The 22,220-nt window shown below is 37.6% G+C and overlaps 1 protein-coding gene across 9 annotated transcripts in view; it reads right to left on the bottom strand.

Moving 5' to 3' along the window:
* The window catches only part of Fchsd2 (FCH and double SH3 domains 2), a 320,482-nt gene that overhangs the window by 131,442 nt on the left and 166,820 nt on the right, over positions 1-22,220 (bottom strand). For all 9 annotated transcript variants that reach the window (XM_087558787.1, XM_087558816.1, XM_087558798.1 and 6 more), the window contains 1 exon segment: positions 6,406-6,482. In XM_087558787.1, the coding sequence (XP_087414913.1) occupies positions 6,406-6,482 (77 nt within the window).

Raw genomic sequence — 22,220 nt, 5'->3', positions numbered from 1 at the left:
TTTTGGTGATGGTGTGAAAACCTAGTGCAGTGGAAACTTCCTTAAATCTATAAAGATGGTCCTGATGAGGTTTCCTACTAATGGGAAATACAGAGTTTCAACTGGGGAGGTCAGGTGAGGCGTCCAGTGATGGAATTATGTTGCATTCAACTGAGTTGTTAGCCAAGGAGGTCCTATGGAAATTCTCAAACAACCCAGGCTGTTGCTAAGACAAAAGGTTGTCCTCCAGAAACCGACTGATAGCAGGCCCCATTGCTGAGGATAATACCCACGTGACTCACTGAAGATGGAGAAGTCAAATTGGAGCCGACATGGAGCTTTAACCCTACCCTGGTCTCTTTGGTGTGGGAAGGTACTCTGCAGGGTACCAAAAGAAAAACACTGACACCAACCCAGTCACAAAACCTCTGACCTACATCTGTCCTGCCTGTAAAATATGTTAGTGCAATGATAGCACAGAATTCAACCACAGTAGCCAACTGATTTTACTTAAGGCCTACTCCACAAGAAGGAATCCATCCATACACAACACTGTTTCAGTAACCAAGAACCAGAGACCGCAAGTAAAACCAAGCACTACCTGTCTAAAATAATAATAAATAATAAAATGACTCCTAATGATGTTCTTCTATATTCACAGATCAGTTCCTTCCTTATCCAGTCATCAGAGAGCTTCCTCTGGCAACAGATGGAAACAACTGCATAGATGCACAGCCAGACATTGTGTGAAAAGAGGGAGTGTCTAAATTGGAAGTCTCTATCAAACCCTTCTGTTCAGAACTCAGAGAATCACTCGGAAGAGGAGGCAGAAAGGTTGTAAGGGTCAGATACCAGAACAAGTTCTTCTGGATCAACTAAGCAAGGTGCATATGAGCTCACAGAAACTAAAGCAGAAAGCACAAGGGCTACAAAGGTCTGCGCCAAGTCCTATCGTACATAGTATAGTTATTAGTCTAACATTTTTATGGGACTTCTGACTCAGAGGACGAGTGAGTCTCTGACCCTTGTGCCTGGTCTCGGGACTCTTTTCCTGTTGGGTTGCCATATCCAACATTCAATATGAAAGTTTTTGCTTCATCTTATTATATTTTATTTTGTTATGTTTGGTTGTTATTTCTTAGAAGTCTGTTCTTTTCTAATGAGAGACAGAAAGGGAGTGGATCTGGAAGGGGAGGAGAGGTGGGGAAGATTGGAGGAGAGTAGAGGGTGAGGAAAGCATAATCAGGATGTATTATAGAAGACAATAATCTATTTTCAATAAGATAGAAATAATTAACTAATTAATAAAAATAATAAAAACAAACCATTGATCTTCTCCATGCCTAGAAATATAATCTCCAAGTACATGGTAGGTTCACAAGGTTAACTTGCAGTAAGGATAACAGGAATAGGGAGTGTTGTACCATGTAAATCTCCATGTAATACTTACTGTTCCTGGCAGGAGGAAAGGAGACTATTGTAAGACCAACTCACAGTCTGGCCGAGCTGTGATGAAAACTGCAGCAAAGCTGCAGAGTTAGAGAACCACAGGCAAAGAGAGGCTGGCACAGACAAGAAGTCAGGTAATCTGAGATAGGCCTCTTTCATGGCTAAACAGAAATTTAAATTCCTTTTGTTGGCAAGAATAAAAACAAAAGATTTTTCAAGGGGCTGGGGATTTAGCTCAGTGGTAGAGCGCTTACCTAGGAAGCGCAAGGCCCTGGGTTCGGTCCCCAGCTCCGAAATAAAGAACCAAAGGAAAAAAAAAAAGATTTTCAAGCAGCTGGGTAGTGGAAGGCTGATTTTACAAAGAAACGAAGACAGTCATGATGAAAGGTAAAGAGGTTTTGTAAAAGGAATTTTAAAAGGGAGCAATCACGGGCAGAGAGAAGCGCTCCTTAGCATTCCAGAAAAGAGAAGACGAAACATGAAGAAGTGGAAGGTGCTGACTTTATTTTCTAAGCTGAAATAAATCTTCTAATAAAGGTGTTAGAGTCAACTTACAGACATTATTTACTTATTTAATTTATGTTGGTGTTTTGTCTGCCTGTCTGTAGCACATCAGAAGAGGGCACTGGATTTCATGGGACTTTGGCTACAGATAGCTGTGAGCTGACCTGTGGGTGCTGGGACTTGAACCCGGACCTTTGGAAGGGCAGCCAGTGCTCTTATCACTGAGCCATCTCTCCAGTCTCTATAGACACTATTTAAAGCCAGGATCGGTGAGGGAAATCTCTAGAAAGCCAAAGAGGGAACTCCGAGAAACACTGACAGTGAAAACCTACTTGCAAAGATTAAACCTTTACCCAGAATTTCCTTCTCAATTATTTTCTCAATTATTTACCCCACAGACTTTCATACTTTCACAGTGTACAAAGATGCATTTATGGGGACAGGCGACTTATTCACTAAAGTATTATTTATAACAGTCATTGATTACCAACATGGAAATGAATGGCAGGGCTCATCCTTACTGAGATATTAAAACAGCTATTAAAAAGAATGAAGAACCCCGTGAAAGGGTGTTTAAAGTAGATTTTGTGCATGTGTACAGGGATATGCACATTTTCTGGCAGAGAGATGTCCACAGGAACATATGTGTATAATAACTATAGCCCTGTTAAAAAGAATAAAACTATATGAACAAATCATGAAAAAATCGCACAGGAAAAATATAAAAGCCAATAGCGCACATGCCTTTTATAGTGATTACTCGTGGGGACAGAATGTGAGAGGACAATAACTCGGGACAGAGAGGCCGGACTCACATTGCTTATACTCTTCTATACTACTGATAATCATATATTACTTTGATAAGAATTTTTAAACTCAAACTATCAATTAACAAATTTAACAAGTGAAATTACTAAAACCAAATAGGCTTCAAAAAAACCCAAATAAAAAAATGGCAATTTCATTCCCAATAAATACCTCTTAAAAACACTCAGCACCTAAGTCTCAAGGCGGGGGGGGGGGTGATTTTAAAGAACAGAGGGTCATAAAGTTTCCATAAGAATGTGTCTCCTAGGAACATCAGAAACTACACCCATAAAGTCAACCAACATGACGGTTAAACATGGGCTGAACAAGGACAGCACTAACAGACAAGTGGACAGAGGGAAAGCCCACAGCACCTCAACCATATGAAGAGTTTTGTGCAATTAGGGCATGCTAAGAGCAGAAAAAATATCTGCCCCAGGGAAGAGCATATGAACTGGTTATCCAATACTGAATGGTCAGTCCTAGAAACATCTACATAAGTAATATTGTATTTCTGAATCAGCTGCATTCATGTATTTAGGAATATATGTATATGTACATATACATATGTAGCAATAATTAATAAAAAAAGAGGCCATAAATTGAAAGAATGGAAAAGTATTATGGGAAGGTTTGGAGAGATGAAAAGGAAGAGGGAAATGATGTAATTGGGTTATAAAAAAAATTAAATTTCTTAAACTGGAAATTGCCATTCTTACCCTCAGTTCTAATCTCTCTATTAGACAATAGAGAGAGTATCTTCCAGAGTACCTTCACCATCCTCTCAAATTACCTAAATTAAAATTTCAAAATTAAAATTTCTAGGAGTAGACCTTGTACTATCATCAGACCAGTTGGCAAGCTTAGGAAGTGCCACTGATGGAAAAAGCAGTTCTGAAAAACAAAGTGACAGAAAGTGACGTTGTTTACAAGTCTCAAAGTCCCTAATGTGCTACAGATGTAGTAAGGCCAGTAAAGAAAATGTGGCAAAATCATGGAAGCCATGGAAAAGGTAAAGTGAAGTGGTCACATAGAAAATAAAGTCAGGCTAGGAGGTGACTTGGGCTGGATAACCAGAGGGATTGTTTCAAGAAGCAGCATCAGTTTTGTCTGTAAGTTGGAGGACTAAGTCTGTGTTAACAGACAGACCTACTGGTTATGAAAAAATAGGTATCATATCACTAAGTTAAAGGAAGAAAATAATATGAAAGGTTGAAAAGAGAAAGTCCTGGGAGTCATTGTATAATCTCCCTCCCCTCCAACTATTTTTAGTCAGTCAGTAAATATTTATCAAATGTCTTCTGTGCCAAGAACTATTTTAGATACAAAGGAAGCTGTCTATACTTTGTTTGAGAATAAACCTGGCAAACCCCAAAACCAAACTAACTGTAAGTCCTCAGGCTTCACACTCTTAGAAACCTCGGAAATGTTCCCCACAACCTCATTTTTACAACTTTCATGATTCAAATGAAGATAAATGAGGAACTCTGGAGTTCTATACTTTGGGCATTTTTGTGCTACTCTACCTTATACTATGATCGTGGAGTTAGTTAATCATTACCTTCTCTACTGACATTCTTCAATGCCTCTGTTACCTTCTGAATAAAAATACAACCCCCTAGGCATAGTATTCAAAGCCCTTTATATGATGTTTACTTATGTACTCTCCACACCCACAATCCTGCAACATGCGGATTTCACACTAGCCATTCTGAACATTTCCCTGTTACCCAATACTATATTTTCCTGTGCTCCACACCTTCACATGTTCCTTCTCATATTCCTTTCACAAAGCTGTCTGCCCAGCAAAGTCTTGCACACTCCTTAAGGCAAAATGCTGTAAGCCGAGACTGTTCTGTCATGTGTACCCCTATAACTTCCCAATTCAACAACTGTTCATAGTGGCTACCTTCTGTGAGTTCCTGAAAGACAATGTATCTTTTGAGGTCTTTAAAGTTTACTTTAAGAGCTGACTTACTATATAAAATAAAGATAATTATATTTACCTCACTAGGTTGTTTTAATAATAATGAATGAGAATAAAGCTCCTGCAAGATGTCTGGCATTTAGTAGATACTCAGTAACTATTCACTTAAAACACCTCTTACAATAAGGTTTTATAAGTGTGCCTGAGAGAACAGCCACTACCCTTCCTTCCTTAGTAATCTAAACAAACGAGAATACATCTCACCTATCAGTTGCAATCCTGTATCTGCAACACAGTCTCTCCTGAAGGCTGATAGACACCAGCAATACAGAGCCTGCATACTAACCACAGGCTTTATTTTACCTATTTCTTTTATTCAGAACATTATCCCCAATCTCTCTTTCCCAGCTCAATTGTTTGGGTAAGTCCGTAAGATCTCTACTTTTATTCCCCATTTTACTTTAATATAAGAATTACACCATCTATTATGTTGTGTGTATGGAAGTTGAAGTGTGCCAGTGTAAACAGCCATTGGGATCTCTTCTAACATCATTCTACCTTCTAGACCCATTCTTAAGAAATGCTCTGTTGACATACTTCCCAGTCTTTATGAACATTTCTGTAGCATGCTTTCTGATTCAGGTTTTAAACACTTCATACACAGGCCTTAACTATCCAAATTTGTTTAACTGTTGCTCACTGGACTTAGTCTTAATTCCAAAAAGATGGTAAACTCTGAGTTCTTTAACTTCTCTATCTTCCAAACCAAGGGCATCCCTGAATACAAAAACCAATAAATGATTTCAAATTTTGATGCTCCACAAGGCATCAAAGTCTAAGCAAAATCACAAGCCAATGGTAGATCACTGAGTACAAAATCTGCACTCTGTTGTCACTGGTCTTCTTTAAAAGTTGCATGTAGAACATGAATGGGTAAACTTCCAGACACCCCATTATACACAAACATTTCTGGTGTTACATGAAATATTATGAAGCTCACAACAATTTAAGATGTACTTTGGATGAATCAATGAGCACTCAGCAGTGTGATCTTGCTTCACTACTACTGCAGCAGCGTGCTAGGACCAGAGGTGGTTCTATTCCTTCCATTCCACATATGGGCATTGGTTAGCATATAATTTTGGCTTAAGATATGTGGTAATAATCTAATTCACAGTTTATTTATATATGTTCTAGAATATAATTTTAAAAATAATTATGTCTTAAAAACAGAGGCAAAGAAAGAAGAAATTCTTTAAAAAACAAAAACAAAAACACACACACACACAAAAAAAAAAAAAAAAAACAGTGTTACATTATCTGTGATAGACCTCTAAATAACACCACTTTAAAAAACAAGCCAGGAAGTAGGTTAATACAAAGTACATGCCACATGAGCAGGAGGACACAGAATTACCAGAACATAGGCGAAAAACTGGGTATAGTCGCATGTGCCTGTAATCCCATCACTGGGGAATGGGAAAAAAGAGGCTCCCTAGGGCTCACAGGCTGACCACCCTGGCCTTATTGGCAAACACAGAGTCCACAAGAGACACTGTCTTAGAAAAAAAGTTGATGGTACCAGAGCAATGATATCTGAAGTTGACTGAAAACACACACATACACAGACACACACACACACACACACAGACACACACACACACACAGACACACACACACACACACAGACACACACACACTCACACATACAGAACAAGCAAAGCCATTTGGTAAGTTACCTGTAATCATTCCGATCATCAGTTTTTATTCCAGGCCAATCTCTTTTCAGGTATTGACTAGCCAACTTCTGGATACCCTGTTAAAATACATAAGGGTGAGAAAATTGGGACTTGTGTAATACTCATTTCATGTCAAACGACTTGTCTAAACTACTGTTGTAATCTCAGGCTCACACTATTACTTGGCTGAAGCATGGGACGTATTTCTAAACTCCAGGAACCAAACTCAAGTACCAGGAGAGGAACAGAGTATTTACTGTGGAACAGACAGATATACACTGGTTTTTTGAACTGAAGAGCAAACTTTGATGATGTTCCATATTTTAAGACAGATTTTAAGTATCTTTTTATTAAAACACATGGAGCAGAAGTCATTTAAAACAGAAAAAAGGTTTATTAAAAAATATACTCACGTATCTTAAAACCAGTGTTACTTATACCCTGCCTCAGCACTGGCACTTTTCAAACTTGTCTTGGTGACCCTCTAAACTTGGATTGTACAGTTCTGAGTTTTCAAGTATGAAATGTCAAATACAAAGGTCAAATCCAGGTTGGTTATGTTCTACCTTAGATAGAGAGAAGCAAAGCAGAAATACAGATAGAACAGCCACAAAGTCTTAGAGTTCTCCCCAAAACTTGCTTTTGAATAGAGTGTGGTGATTGGGTATGCTTGTTCAGTTAGCTTCACCTCCTGTGCATGGGCAGCTCTTTAGTCCCAGTCCTTACCCTAAAGAGAGGCACTCTGGATTGGTTGTGAGGATGAGCTTTTCTCACAAGAACTGGCAGGGTAACTGCCTCAGTTTACAATCTCCTGGTTATTCCATTTGATGTGCTCTAAGGTCTGCCTCAGTGGTGTCAGATGTCAATCCACACACAGTAGGAAGAGTACAGTACCAGAAACCTTGGGCTTATTTTCAAGAATCCTCATTTCTGTGGATTTTGTGCACCTGCATTTTGTGAACTCCAGAGAGGGTGTTGCAGAGTCTGGTTTAGTGCTGTGGAAATGGGCTAGTTTAGAAGCTGTGTTGTTTGGAAAGCAGGCGTGTTGACTTTAGGAAGAAAAACTGTGACAATGTGTAGACACTTCTTTTAAAACCAGACTGCAGCTTAACACTTGATTTCAGACGATTAGGTTGTTTTTGTTTCTGGGACCTAGCACCTGTATATTTGCAAGGGACGGGATATCTACACATTGACGGTGTGTTTGAGATGTTTGAAAATTGTTCCAGATTATACCTTTACTATCAAATGAATAAATGACTGGTTCAAATAAGCACGACTACAGAAATGGTCAAATGGTGGCAAAGACAGAAGGGTCTTTATAAACTGACTAAAGGAAAAAAACAGAGTTACTGTCATTATCATCCAATCCCAAGGAAAGAACACCCCCAAGGCAAGGCAGGCACGGCGGTTCTAGCTGAATACTTTACATATGCAGGTCTTGCAGTGGTGCTTTAGAGATCTCTGTAGCATGTGGGCTCTGAACAGGTGGGGATCCACACTTCTGATTGCGGAAATGTGGCAACCCTTATCTAACTTGAAATCAAAACCATCAGATTTTATTTTTTATAATTTAAGAAAAGTGGAGATGAAATGAGATTTCTTTTTTTGTTTTTGGAATGAGATTTTTGAGTTGGCTTCAGATTAGTCATTTTACGTGTAACTAGTGTGGATTTTATAGCTCAGAATATATTTGTATATAATTATTAACTAATCTGTAAACTGTAATAAATATATTTGCAATTAAAAAGTATACTCGCAATAATCTATACAATATGAATGGCAACAAAACAGTATTTTTCTGTGTATATATTGAGGATTTAGGATTAGAACAGAGAAGAACCTTCTGTGGGGAAGTAAGGTTAAACTATTTATTCTATATTCTATATTCCTTTTAGATAAACACAAATTTGGTCCAATAGCAAGACTAACAGGCCCTATGTAATAGATCTTTATTTCTATATTTATAGCCATAAATACCATGCTGAAATGAATAATAGTCAGAGTAACTGGAGGGCTATCAACATAAAGAGAGGGTAGCTGAGGTAAAATCAATGCTTCACTCTATACACAGTAGCTTTCTTATAAGATCTACTGCTAAATCAATTAAGCCTAACTCATCAAATGCCTGTGCTAAAACAGCATTCTTTCCACCCAATGCATAACAAGAACTAAAGCTCCTCTGAATCTTACGTTCTTTTTGAACTTGGCAATAGCTGGGTTTCACTATTTCCAGGTATGATATATTCTGAGAATTCACCCTAACTACAATCTCCAGTACTTCTACGTAACATCTCTTATGCTCTAGGGAACCCAACTGGTACGCCTTCCTTAGCTACATAACCGTATCTTTCTCACTTCTGACCTTGTTCATATCATTTCCATTACATAAAATATCTTTCCACTATCTCTCAATCATATCTGTCAAATTCTCACCTCCTTTCTTTTAATGACTCTTAGTCTTCCTAATCATACATTCATAAGTATAAGCAAAAGAACAGTTTCAATACACAGGTATATCATTTCATTCTACTAAAATAATTTATCATACTTTATTTATAGAATGAAATTTTATATGAATGAACTATCTTTATGAACTATTTGGTTCCCCTGAAATACAGTTCTTAAAGGAGAGGCAGGATAAACACTTGATAGTTTAGTTCTGATCTATTACAGACTCATATTTTAAATAATGGGTGTATTCTCATCAGCTGTAGCCACATATAATCTGTAAGAGGCCCTCCAAACTGGCTCCATTAGCATGACCCCAAAAGGCTCTGGCTTACTCCTTGCTTTCTTTTCTAGTTCCTAACTGAGGCCCACAATTAGTTTTTCATGGACTCCTAAGAAATGTAGTAGCACAAGCGAGGTATGTCCTTACTTTTTTTCTATCTTTTTAACCACTATTTACACCTTCAGTCACTCTGGCATACAATCTTATTTATTCATAATCCTCATATCCTGTTAGTATCTTGATTAAATATTTTGTTTATTAAATATAGATTCCATTAGGTAGGGATTATGTTTATTTATATTTTTTTAATCAATAAAGTTCTATATCCCTAGGCTAAAACAGAGTAGCTAGCAGTTAGGTGTTGCTAAAATATCCACTGACTGCATGAATAAATTCCATTTATATTACTGTCCATATATATATATATATATATATAACATATATATAACATATATTATTGTCTTAATATATATCAATCTTTTGTGGTTTTGTCATTTTAGGTTTGACATGTTTAGATCAAAATTTCTGTGGTCCTTAATTTTTACATAGGAAAAATAATATAATGACTATTAGTTTTGACTAGAAAAAAATTCTTCAATTATTATCAAATTTGGCTATCCTTATGATTAAAAGGGATTATGTGTATGTCTTGAAGCAATGAAAAATATTCCCTGGAGTTTATTTCAATACCTATTTCATACTGCACATTAATATTTGAAAAGTTAACTAAGATAAGATTAAAAGAACTCACTACCTGTAGAGAGAAATAAGCAGTATAAAACATAAAATGCCAAGCAACATGGAGCTTCCAAAAATAAATATATAAATGTCCAAATAAGGAACTCTGTGAGAGAGACCTAAGGAAATGGGACACTTTGTAACATTCAGATATTACTTAAGGTAATTTGGTTCATAAACAGTTAAATGCTATCCAAGCCTATAATCCCAGCTCTTGGGAAATAGAGGTGAGAAGGACTGCCATAGTTAAAGGGCAGCCTAGTCTACACAGAAAGTCCCAGGTCTATATCAAAATGACAAGTTAAGGTTGAGCTAGAATCTCAAGTTCTTAAAACTTTTATAAAAAGACATCATTTAAAATAGATTTTATCTAATTCTAAAAAAAAAATCAACGAATTAATTTGCTAACTTTTTGTGCATTCTAAGCCACAAAAGCAGTTTCTAGAGCTCTAAACCACAAAGCTGGACTGTATTAAACTGAATGAACCTTTCAGAGATGAGTTGGGGGATTCATAAACTGGACAAACAGTGAGCTCTCTAGATGAAAGACTTTATTCAAGTTAGTTCAGAGACAGGAATCATGCTTTCTATGTGCTCTATGCAGCTGTTCAAGGTCTCATCTGCATAGATGCTCAGAAATACTCCATGACCATTATCAGTAAGGAGCTAAGAAACATTTCACGCCTCTGAGGACATTTTATATACATAAATTAACTAGCTTACCTTCTAAATTATGCTTAAAGCTACAACATACAGATGAATGGTCTGTTACAAAGAAAATTATCCACACTAATTAATTTGCTAAGGAAAATAAAGTTATGGCTGGCCATCTTTAAAAGGCTTTTTCTTCAGCCACTCCCCTGACCCACGGGAGTAGTATTGCTCTCTAAAACTGGTCCACTAGGCATATATTTATTTACATTGACTTGAACACCACATACAAAAAGTTCCTTTGACTAGCAATTTAATTCCCACTGAAGCAGTGACTTCCATAAAAATGTAGTACTATCAGACAGCCTTTGGAACATCCAATGGCATCCTATTCCAACTTTTTAAGAAGCTGTCAGTGTCTGATATAAGTCTTGCTTTGTTTTACCATTCAATAACACTTGCTGTATTTCCCTAACAAGTAAAGAAATACAAAGAAAGCCACTGTTAAGTAGACACTGGGAAATGGACTGATGGTTTAACCTTTGGCCCATTCACAACAGCAATCAGAGCAGGAGTGTGCTCCTGGCTCCCTCAGAGCCATTCTGTATATAGCCATTCTTTCCGCAGCACAGAATGAAATTACAACTTGAATTTCACTAAGATTGACATTAGATGGCATTTTTAAATATTAGAAAACAACATTCTGTATATGCTATGCCTTTGTATTGCAAAATTGCCGACATTACGTAATGGTATTTTAAAAGCACACCGCATAAGCTACGTGGAAGGTATGATAACCTTACCACATGCCCGCATCAAATTTCACAGTAACAAAAGCTTTATAGTCACTCTCCTTTAAATGTATTCATTTTTGTATACGCTGGGAACTGAACCCAAACCGTCTGTAAGAGAAGCAAATGCTCTTAACTACTAAGCCATCCATTCAGGGCCCAATTCTTTTTCAATTTCTTGTTTTTACAAACAGGGCCTCACTACATAACCCTGGCTAGCCTAGAACTATCTGCAGACCAGGCTGACCTGGAACATACAGAGATCTGCCTCTCTCTGGTTCCTGAGTGCTGGGAGTAAAGGGGGGACCATGAGAGCAGTTCTAATTCCACCCTTCTTAAAAAAAGTTTCAAAATGCTTGTTGGCTTTTTTTCTTTAAAGACAATAACAACTGAATTGAAGTACATTACTAAAATCGACATAATGGTAAGTATAGAAAATTAAAAGACAAAAACCTAACTCTTTAAACTTTTACAAACCAATGCAAATTATATTGGAGAGTAATATTCCAACTAGAAATTATGTAACAAAAGTCAAAGGAAATACACATACACTACCCTATTTGATAAAGGTTTTACTCAATAGTTATATTTTAACTACCCTATTTGATAAAGGTTTTACTCAATAGTTATATTTTAACAATTCTGCAATGTGGTATACAGCTAGCAGGATTAAACAAATAAATACATAGAACACAGATGATAGAAGCTATATGTTACTCAATGTTGGAAAGAGGAAGTTACAATCAGCAAGATGGAGAAACTGGAACAAGTAACCTTGTGGGTAAATTAGAACAGGGGGCATCTAAATAAAAATACGCATAAAAATAATTACATAGATAGATGTACATATGTGAGTAGTAAAAAGCATCTAGCTCTGTCCACTGAAACTCCTAGAAGCAACGACACAAAAGCAGTCACTATATACACGCAGTGTCAAGATCTTGGCTTCCATTACATTTTTTCAATAAGAATTCCTTACAAAAAGGCTGATTTCTAGAGGGAGGGTAGGAAATGTTTTAGGTGCTCCTGAACCACCTTATAGTGCCAGATGGTAAGAGACACACATCTATAAATACAAACACACATACACACATGCACACACATGATGGAGGAGTCATGTCAACAGAGTCCAGGAGTCAACAACAGGCCTTCCACTGGTCAAGAATACAATAATTTGGGACTAAAGAGATGGTGAAAAACATTGACTGGCCTTCCAGAAGACCTAGGTTTGATCCTAACACCAACATGGCCGCTCACAACTCTCTGTGATTCCAGTTCCAGATAATCCAACGCCCCTTTCTTTCCTCCATAGTCACCAGGCAGGCAAGTGCTGCACAAACATACAAGCAGGCTAAATACTCAAAGACATAAAGTGGAATTTTAAAAAATAAAATAATTCCAGTTACAAAACAAGGCAGTGGTGGAAGATAAGCAACCTAAAACATAAAATAGTCTATTCTAATATAAATAAAGAGGAGAGCCCCAAATCCCAGTATTTAGGAAGCAAAGGCAGATGGATCTCTGTGAATTTTAGGCTAGCCTGGTTAAAAAATTAAAAGGAGACAAATCTTCCACACAGGAGTTCCAACTAATATATAGCTACTAGGACACTAAAAAAAATGAAGCTGGAGACCTGGAGGGAAAGAGGAGGGGGAGGGGAAATGGGGGGGGCAGGAACAGGTGTTAGAGGAGACAGGGGAGAAGTACAGAGGGTCAGGAAATTGAACAGAGGTGTGTAGCAGTGGGGGACGAGGATCTGGAGATACTCACTAAAAAGTCCTAGATGCCAGGGACCCAAGAGGTTTCCAAGACCCAACACAGAGGACATTAGCAGAAATATCCCAAAACGGGGAGATATAACCTGTAGAGACCATATCAAGTGGATAGGCATGGCTCCTAGTTGAGGGGTGGGGTCACCCACATATCTCAAAACTATTAACCAGAATTGTTCCTATCTAAAGGAAATGCAGTGACAAAGAGTGGTGCAGAGACTGAAGAAGGCCATGCAGCGACTGCCCCACCTGGAGATCCATCCCATCTGCAGACACCAAATCTAGACACTATTGCTGATGCTAAGAAGTGCTTGCTGTCAGGAGCCTGGTATAGCTGTCCCTGATAGGCTCAGCCAGAGCCTGACTTATACAGATGCAAATGCTCATAGCCAACCACTGGACTAAGCAGAGGACCCCCAGTGGAGGAGTTAGGGGAAGAACTGAAGGAGCTGAAGGGGAAGAACAACAATATCAACCAACAAGAGTCCCCAGAGCTCCTTGGGACTAAACCACCAACCAAAGAGTACACATGGAGGAACCCATAACTCCAGCTGCATATGTAGCAGAGGATTACCTTATCTGGTATCAATGGGAGGGGAGGTCCTTGGTCCTGTGGAGGCTTGATGCCCCAGGGTAGGGAAATGCTAGGGCACTGAGGTGGGAATGGCTGGGTAGGGGAGCACCCTCATAGAAGCAGGGGGAAGGGGAATGGGATGGGGAGGTTGCAGAGGGGAAACCTGCAAGAAGGATAAGATTTGAAATGTAAATAAATAACCAATAAAAAAGAAATATATATTTATATAATGTATATATATATATATATATATATATATATATATATATATATATATATATATATATATATATATATATATAGTGTAAAAGTTTCCACCACTTGAAAGTGGACTGTTCTACAAAGAGAGTGATCTACTTCCACAAAGTAGAGAATAGCAAAAGGGAAGAAGCTTAGCATACACATTCTTGATATATCATTTTGACTAAAGAATTATACAGGTAAATATATTCTAACATGATTGGTATTCACAGGTGTAATTGTTAAATTTGGAAGGATAGGTCAGTCAGGTACACTGCAAAACTGAGGCCAGTATAGGCTATACGTAGTAATAAGACTCTCACAAATCAAACCCAAACAATAGCAAAAGCTCCTCACCTATCTTTCTTTTACTCAATTCTGAGTAAAGCAATATTATTACAACGCTTAAAACAGAATCACACAAAGTATCTTGAAACGTTTTCTTAGAAGGTTCTGACAACTGGGATGTGTTGTGTCATCTTTAAATCACTCTCTTTATACAAAACTCAGCACTACCTTAGCATATATAGGACAGACAGCTTATCTGTCTAACATCAGCTGTCCACTAAATACTGATATTGTGTCAATTCCACAACGGAAAGCACATCCATTAGAACGTCTAGATATCTGGCCTATGCAATGCAACTGACAACATGAGTGCATGACTTAGCAGCTACTTAATGAAAGGCATCCTCCTTTTAAAGAGGCATGTAGCTAAATCGACCCAATGGTGAATATTAAGTACAAGTTATTTAAGTTTTCTTCAACCTTGTCCCTTCATTTTTTTTTTCCTGCAAGGAAAAAAAAAAACTGCAACAGAAATACTATTCAAGCCTTAAATAGGAAAAGGCTATAGAACAGAACACTCTAATTTAGCTTTCTTCTAAAATTCCAATACCTTCATGGCATGGATAACTTTAATCCTAACACTTCAACACAAAAGCAAAAATTCTATGAATTCTAGGCTAGCATGATCTACAAAGTGAGTTCAAAGACAGTTAAGGTTACATAGTGATAACTTGACTCAAATAAATAAATAAATAAATAAATAAATAAATAAATAAATAAATAAAATCTCATTAGCTTTTACCCTGTCTTCCACTTTTCAACAGAATTCTTATCTAAGAATGATAGCTACACAGTCATGGGTCTCTGGTATTTTGGGGTTTTTTTGTTGTTTTTTTTACCTGCCCCCAATCCCTTGTATTTGGTAAATATTTTTTTCCCAAATCACTGTGGCTGTCAGGACAGGGGTTTGTAATATTTTCATAGTTGCTGTCATCTCCCAATAATAATTTAATTTGATAATTGGTTAAATTTTGAATTTGGACCAGTTTATTAAAGCATTTCCAAGATTGGGAATAGCCAGTCTAGAATGCTTTAAGTCCTAGGTTCTTTTCTTGGCATCAGGAAAAAAAAATGTATCAATTGGAAAAACACAAATTATAGCTTCTGGACTTTTAGAAAAGAATGTTCAAAATTTTAAGCTTTGTGAAAATATTAATAAAGCAGCAAACACCCTTAAAACTATACTATTTAAAATATCATCCTAATTTAACATCCTGTTTACAGGGTGAAAATTAGCTAGTACCTATTTGAGAACCTCCATCACAACAGGATTTTTATTGGGGAGAAATGATTTGTTTTCTGTTGTTTTCAACAGTGTTATACTAGTCAGCATGACTAGGCTACCCACTGATGTCAAAGACAGCTGTAAAAGCAGTTCTTTCTCAAAAGCAGAAGCTGGAATGTATTTAATCAGCAAGCAAATGGTATCTCGTGCTTGGCAACAGCCATCTGGGAACAGAGGTGGAAATTCAGGAGAAACAGCTCAAATGCATCTGAACATTCAAAGCAGAGGAGAGCCATTCTTTCATTTTCCTTGATGGATGGACTAATGCACAACGAACCACTCAAGCTAGTATCTGAGAGTTGACTGCATACAAGATGCCCAAACTTCTCTGTGAACTTTTATAACCATCATCTTATGCAGCTGATAAGCAACAGAAGTTTTAAAAAGTTAATTTATATAAAATAACCCAGTTAGTTAAGCAGACTCAGATCCAGATAATTTTTCAAAGTTTAAAATACTTCTGAACTACTCAATTAATTCAGATAAAATCATGTGTGTTATCTAAAACCACTATACATCTTGATTAACAGCTCTAAATAAGTTCTTTAAAGAATAGAACTATAAAAACCAGGCATGGTTCACAAACTTTGCTCAGTAAATAACTTTTGAACTAAATCATCCCTTACTCTGGTGAATGATTGATTATATACATACACTGTAAAAATAACAACTTTTATTTTCATAGCAAAGAAATTGATCAGAAAGTACAGAGTTCCTACTTAGTTGTCTGAACCGGTTATTATTAATATCTTTCTTAATATAATACATTTCCTACAATTAATGAAATATTAGCACATTAACTAAAGTTCATGGCTTGTATTACTGTTTACTATGTATCAGTTTTGACGAATTAACAACATTGTGTACCTACAGATTCACTACACAAACCTCTGGTGCCTCCCATCCTGCCTCACCCCAGAGTCAGTCTCTTTCAATACTGATCTTTATTATTTACGTAGTTTTGCAATTTTTTGGCATTTATTATTAGTCACTTTTAAGAGTTCTATATTACTGATACGAGTAATTTTTGGCAATTATTTTCTCCCAGTTCTATGGTTTTTCTTTTAACAATATCACTTACAGAAGAGCTGTGACATACTGTCTATTTTTAACACTGAATTCTTATTAACTAGTGAAGGGGTCTTTAGGAATCAGATTCCTGAACACACACACACACACACACACACACACACACACACACACACACACATACACCCCAAAATCAAATTAATCTAAGATAATAAAAATGATCATGACACAGATACACCTTAGTGTTGCTTGTTTTAAAGTAAAACTCTCATGTAACTACTGCAACTAGAAATGGGACAAGTTAGTAAATAAATTTAAAAACCCTTTTAAAAATTCCATTTTTCACACAAAATTTAAACTTCACATAGAGTCAAGTGACTTCAGAAAAAACTATTTTAGCCAGGCATGATGGCACATGACTTTAAGGGCCAGAGCTTGAGGCTGAGGCAGAGGCAGGTGGGTCTCTGAGTTCAAGGCCAGTCTAGTCCACATAGTGAGTTCTAGGACAGCCATGGTCATGTACAGATTCTGTCTCAAAAGTAAAATACAAACAAACAAACAAACAAACAAACAAAAACCATAACTAACTAACTACTTTAAATTCCAACACTCAAGAAGCAGAGGCAGGCGAATCTCTGTGAGGCCAGTCTAGTCTAAATACCATGTTCCAGGACGCCAGAGATACATAGTGAGACGCTGCCTCAGGGGAAACAGACACTGAAACTGTCAAGTAGAATATCTAATTGGACTATTTTGCAATTTCTAGCTGTTTAAGCTTACAACATACAACATAAATAATTACTCACAAAAAGATGTCACTAATACTAAAAGCAGGTGTCAAAGCCTAAGCTTAAACTAACAAAGATAGTTTCTACTTTCATAAAAAATATCAAATTAATAATTATATCAATAATATATAATGTATTCACAAAAAATCACATCATTTAAACATAACATCTCAAAACTCAGAGTAGAGAAAGTTACCAAAGCATCAACTCTATTCAAACTATATATCCTATACCACTCAAGCTTTTCATCCCTTTTCAACTTCAATAAGATGAATTAGAAAATGTGCACTTTATTTATTGATGATCAGGTAAATTCTGACATAAACTAGGTAGTATTGAATAACAAATGACAGTCACTCATTTTTTTAAGTTGTAGTTGCTCCATCACTCTTTTTTAGTTTTTAAAAACTTATTATTTGCTTAGTATGAGAGTATGTATGTATGTGTGTGTGTGCACACAACAGTGCAGATATGGAGGGAAAGTAGTTGGTTCTCTCCTTCCATCATGTGGATTCTCAGGATCAAACTCAGGTTGTCAGGCTTACTGGCAAAACACCCTTAGCCTCTTAGCCATCTCTCCTGAACAGTCCTTAGATTTTAGAGAGAGGAAGGCCTCAAACTTAGATCCTTCTGCTGCTACAGAACCAGTGGTGGGTGCAAAGTAACACCGGAAATTTTAAAGCAAAATTTACAAGATTTCTCCATAGAACCTGAAGTGCTAGAATAAATGATACAAGTTGATTAGACTATTGCCATGGGGATAAGATACTGACAATTTAACAAAGATCATAAGTGATTTCCCTGAGTAGCTATCACTGAGTCTCTGGCAAAGTGGTTAGGAATACAGCCGAACAAACATGGGTTGAACTTTAAGCTCATCTACTTGTATTGACCTTGCAATTTCATACTTCAAAAATAAAAGCAGTAACAGATCAGCCTGAGATAATTAAATGAGTTCTGTGAGGAGGGAGGCAAAGGCTGAGACAAAGCAGAGCAGACCTGTATGTGCCCCAGGCTTTAAGTATTGCCCGAGCATTTTCAACTATATGCTAATGTTACTCTAAGTACTGGTCACAGTTGAAATGTCTGCCATTCTTTAAAAAGGTTGTTGTTAAAATGAGAACAGTCAAATATTTAAACTAATATTCACTTTTAGGTAATGAGACTAAAAACGAGCAGTGAACCAGCTTAAGGAAAGGCGTCAGTGCTAGAAATGAGATCATAGGATCATCAAAGCTTCCTAGAAGAGCTGAATACTCAGGCGGGCTTTAAAGGGGAAATTAACACACCTACAGACACAGTATCAGAACCAAGATAATAATTTTGAACTTAAAACAAGGCAAGAAACAACAAACATAGATAATAGTAAAATCTCTCAAAGAGCAAACATTGTAATGTCTACCCTAGTATGGGTATAGTCAGGGTTTTTATTAGCATGATAGATAAAACACCAGGACCAACAGCAACTTGAGGAGGAAAGGGCTTATTTTATCTTACAGATTGTAGTGCATCATCTAGAAGTCAGGGCAGAAACCTGGAGGAAGGGAACTAATGCAGAAAGCCATGGAGGAGTGCTGCTTACTGTCTAGCTCTCTGTCTTGCTCAACCTGCATTCTTATACAATCCAGGGTCACCAGCCCAGGGGTAGCATGATACACAGTGGGCTGGGCCCTCCCACATCCATCAATAATTTTGAAAAGATCCTAGAGTCTTGCATATAGGCCGATCTTATGGAAGCATATTTTCAATTGTGGTTCCCTCTGCTCAGGTAACAGTAACTTGTATCAGAAACTAACAGTATTTCACAACATTGTTCATGGTCTTTTAAATTTTTATTAGTGCATAGAAATAAGTATGTAGACACACACACACTAACACACACACATACACATACACACACACACACACACACACACACACACAGACAGGGGGGATGTGGGGGAAAGGGCACATACAGCAATCAGGGGACAACCTTGTAGAGTCAATTCTCTCCTTCTAACTTCACATGGGTATGGGAATCAAATTTAGGGTGGCAGGTTTGAATGGCGAGTGCCTTTACCTAATGAGATGTCTTCCCAGCCCAGATATTTATGACGTGAAGTTAAACAAATGTGGGATCAAATTTCAGCCCTACTACTTATAAAGGACAAGACAATGTAATTAACAACTCTAAGCCTCAGCTCACTTGATTGGAAAATGTAGACAATAAAGAAGCCTAAATCTAATCATCAGAATAATTCCTAGCATACAGCAAATTAACTAACAAATGGTGATTATAATTAATGTTAACTGAAAACTGAATATTATTATTAAATGCAAAATAAAAAGAAAGGCCATGAATTTGAGAGAAAGCAAGGTATGAAGGTAAATGGGAAGGGTTGGAGGGGAAAAAAGGGAAGAAAATGGTATTGCAATTTCAAATGATTAAACATTTTAAAAGGATAAAAAGCAAAACAAAACAGAAAACTCCATTAGTCACTGTTCTGTTGCTGTGAAGAAACACCATGATCAAGGCAACTCTCATAAAAGAGAAGATTTAATTGGGGCTGGCTTACAGTTTCTGAGGCTCAGTCCACTATCATCAAGGTGAGAAGCATGGCAGCACTCAAGCAGACGAGGTGCTGGAGAAGCAGCTGAGAGCCATTCATCCTGATCCATGGGTAGAGGGAAAGAGACTCGGCATGGCATGGACTTCTGAAACCTCAAAGCCCATCCAATGACATAATTCCTCCAACTGGCCACATCTACTCAAGGCCACGCCTTCTCTTCCTTGACATTTTTTTCAAAAAGTTTCACTCCTAAGTGGTCAAGCATTCAACTACATAATCTTATGGGGGCTATTCTTACTCAAGCCACATGGCAAATTTCAAAATACAGCACATACCACCATGCCTACTTTTAAACTGTGAATTCTAGGTATCAAACTTATATCCTTACAATTCCATGAGAAATGCTTTCCAGTCCATGAGTGGACATGTAATCACATAAATCTTAGTTGTAGTTGCGCTGTGTATCTTATAACTTTTTATGCACAGCTGTCTTATTTTTGTCAATTAGATTTTGCATTCCTTCTATAAAAAGAATAGCTTTTTATTTTTTATTTTTTTTTATTAACTTGATTATTTCTTATATACATTTCAAGTGTTATTCCCTTTCCCGGTTTCCGGGCAAACATCCCCCTCCCCCCTCCCCTTCCTTATGGGTGTTCCACTCCTAACCCTTCCCCCATTGCCGCCCTCCCCCCATAGTCTAGTTCACTGGGGGTTCAGTCTTAGCAGGACCCAGGGCTTCCCCTTCCACTGGTGATCTTACTAGGATATTCATTGTTACCTATGGGGTCAGAGTCCAGGGTCAGTCCATGTATAGTCTTTAGGAAGTGGCTTAGTCCCTGGAAGCTCTGGTTGCTTGACATTGTTGTACTTTTGGGGTCTCGAGCCCCTTCAAGCTCTTCCAGTTCTTTCTCTGATTCCTTCAACGGGGGACCTATTCTCAGTTCAGTGGTTTGCTGCTGGCATTCACCTCTGTATTTGCTGTATTCTGGCTGTGTCTCTCAGGAGAGATCTACATCCGGCTCCTGTCGGTCTGCACTTCTTTGCTTCATCCATCTTGTCTAATTGGGTGGCTGTATATGTATGGGCCACATGTGGGGCAGGCTCTGAATGGGTGTTCCTTCAGTCTCTGTTTTAATCTTTGCCTCTCCCTTCCCTGCCAAGGGTATTCTTTTTCCTCATTTAAAGAAGGAGTGAAGCATTCACATTTTGATCACCCGTCTTGAGTTTCGTTTGTTCTAGGGATCTAGGGTAATTCAAGCATTTGGGCTAATAGCCACTTATCAATGAGTGCATACCATGTATGTCTTTCTGTGATTGGGTTAGCTCACTCAGGATGATATTTTCCAGTTCCAACCATTTGCCTACGAATTTCATAAAGTCGTTGTTTTTGATAGCTGAGTAATATTCCATTGTGTAGATGTACCACATTTTCTGTATCCATTCCTCTGTTGAAGGGCATCTGGGTTCTTTCCATTTTCTGGCTATTATAAATAAGGCTGCGATGAACATAGTGGAGCACGTGTCTCTTTTATATGTTGAGGCATCTTTTGGGTATATGCCCAAGAGAGGTATAGCTGGATCCTCAGGCAGTTCAATGTCCAATTTTCTGAGGAACCTCCAGACTGATTTCCAGAATGGTTTTACCAGTCTGCAATCCCACCAACAATGGAGGAGTGTTCCTCTTTCTATACATCCTCGCCAGCATCAGCTGTCACCTGAGTTTGTGATCTTAGCCATTCTCACTGATGTGAGGTGAAATCTCAGGGTTGTTTTGATTTGCATTTCCCTTATGACTAAAGATGTTGAACATTTCTTTAGGTGTTTCTCAGCCATTCGGCATTCCTCAGCTGTGAATTCTCTGTTTCGCTCTGAACCCCATTTTTTAATAGGGTTATTTGTCTCCCTGCAGTCTAACTTCTTGAGTTCTTTGTATATTTTGGATATAAGGCCTCTATCTGTTGTAGGATTGGTAAAGATCTTTTCCCAATCTGTTGGTTGCCGTTTTGTCCTAACCACAGTGTCCTTTGCCTTACAGAAGCTTTGCAGTTTTATGAGATCCCATTTGTCGATTCTTGATCTTAGAGCATAAGCCATTGGTGTTTTGTTCAGGAAATTTTTTCCAGTGCCCATGTGTTCCAGATGCTTCCCTAGTTTTTCTTCTATTAGTTTGAGTGTGTCTGGTTTGATGTGGAGGTCCTTGATCCACTTGGACTTAAGCTTTGTACAGGGTGATAAGCATGGATCGATCTGCATTCTTCTACATGTTGCCCTCCAGTTGAACCAGCACCATTTGCTGAAAATGCTATCTTTTTT

This window comes from Rattus norvegicus, chromosome 1 (genome assembly GCF_021556685.1).
Source record: "Rattus norvegicus strain SHRSP/BbbUtx chromosome 1, alternate assembly SHRSP_T2T, whole genome shotgun sequence".
NCBI classification, from domain to species: Eukaryota; Metazoa; Chordata; class Mammalia; order Rodentia; family Muridae; genus Rattus; species Rattus norvegicus.
Note: the sequence above shows the minus strand (reverse complement) of the source record. Positions and strands in the feature narration are given on the sequence as shown.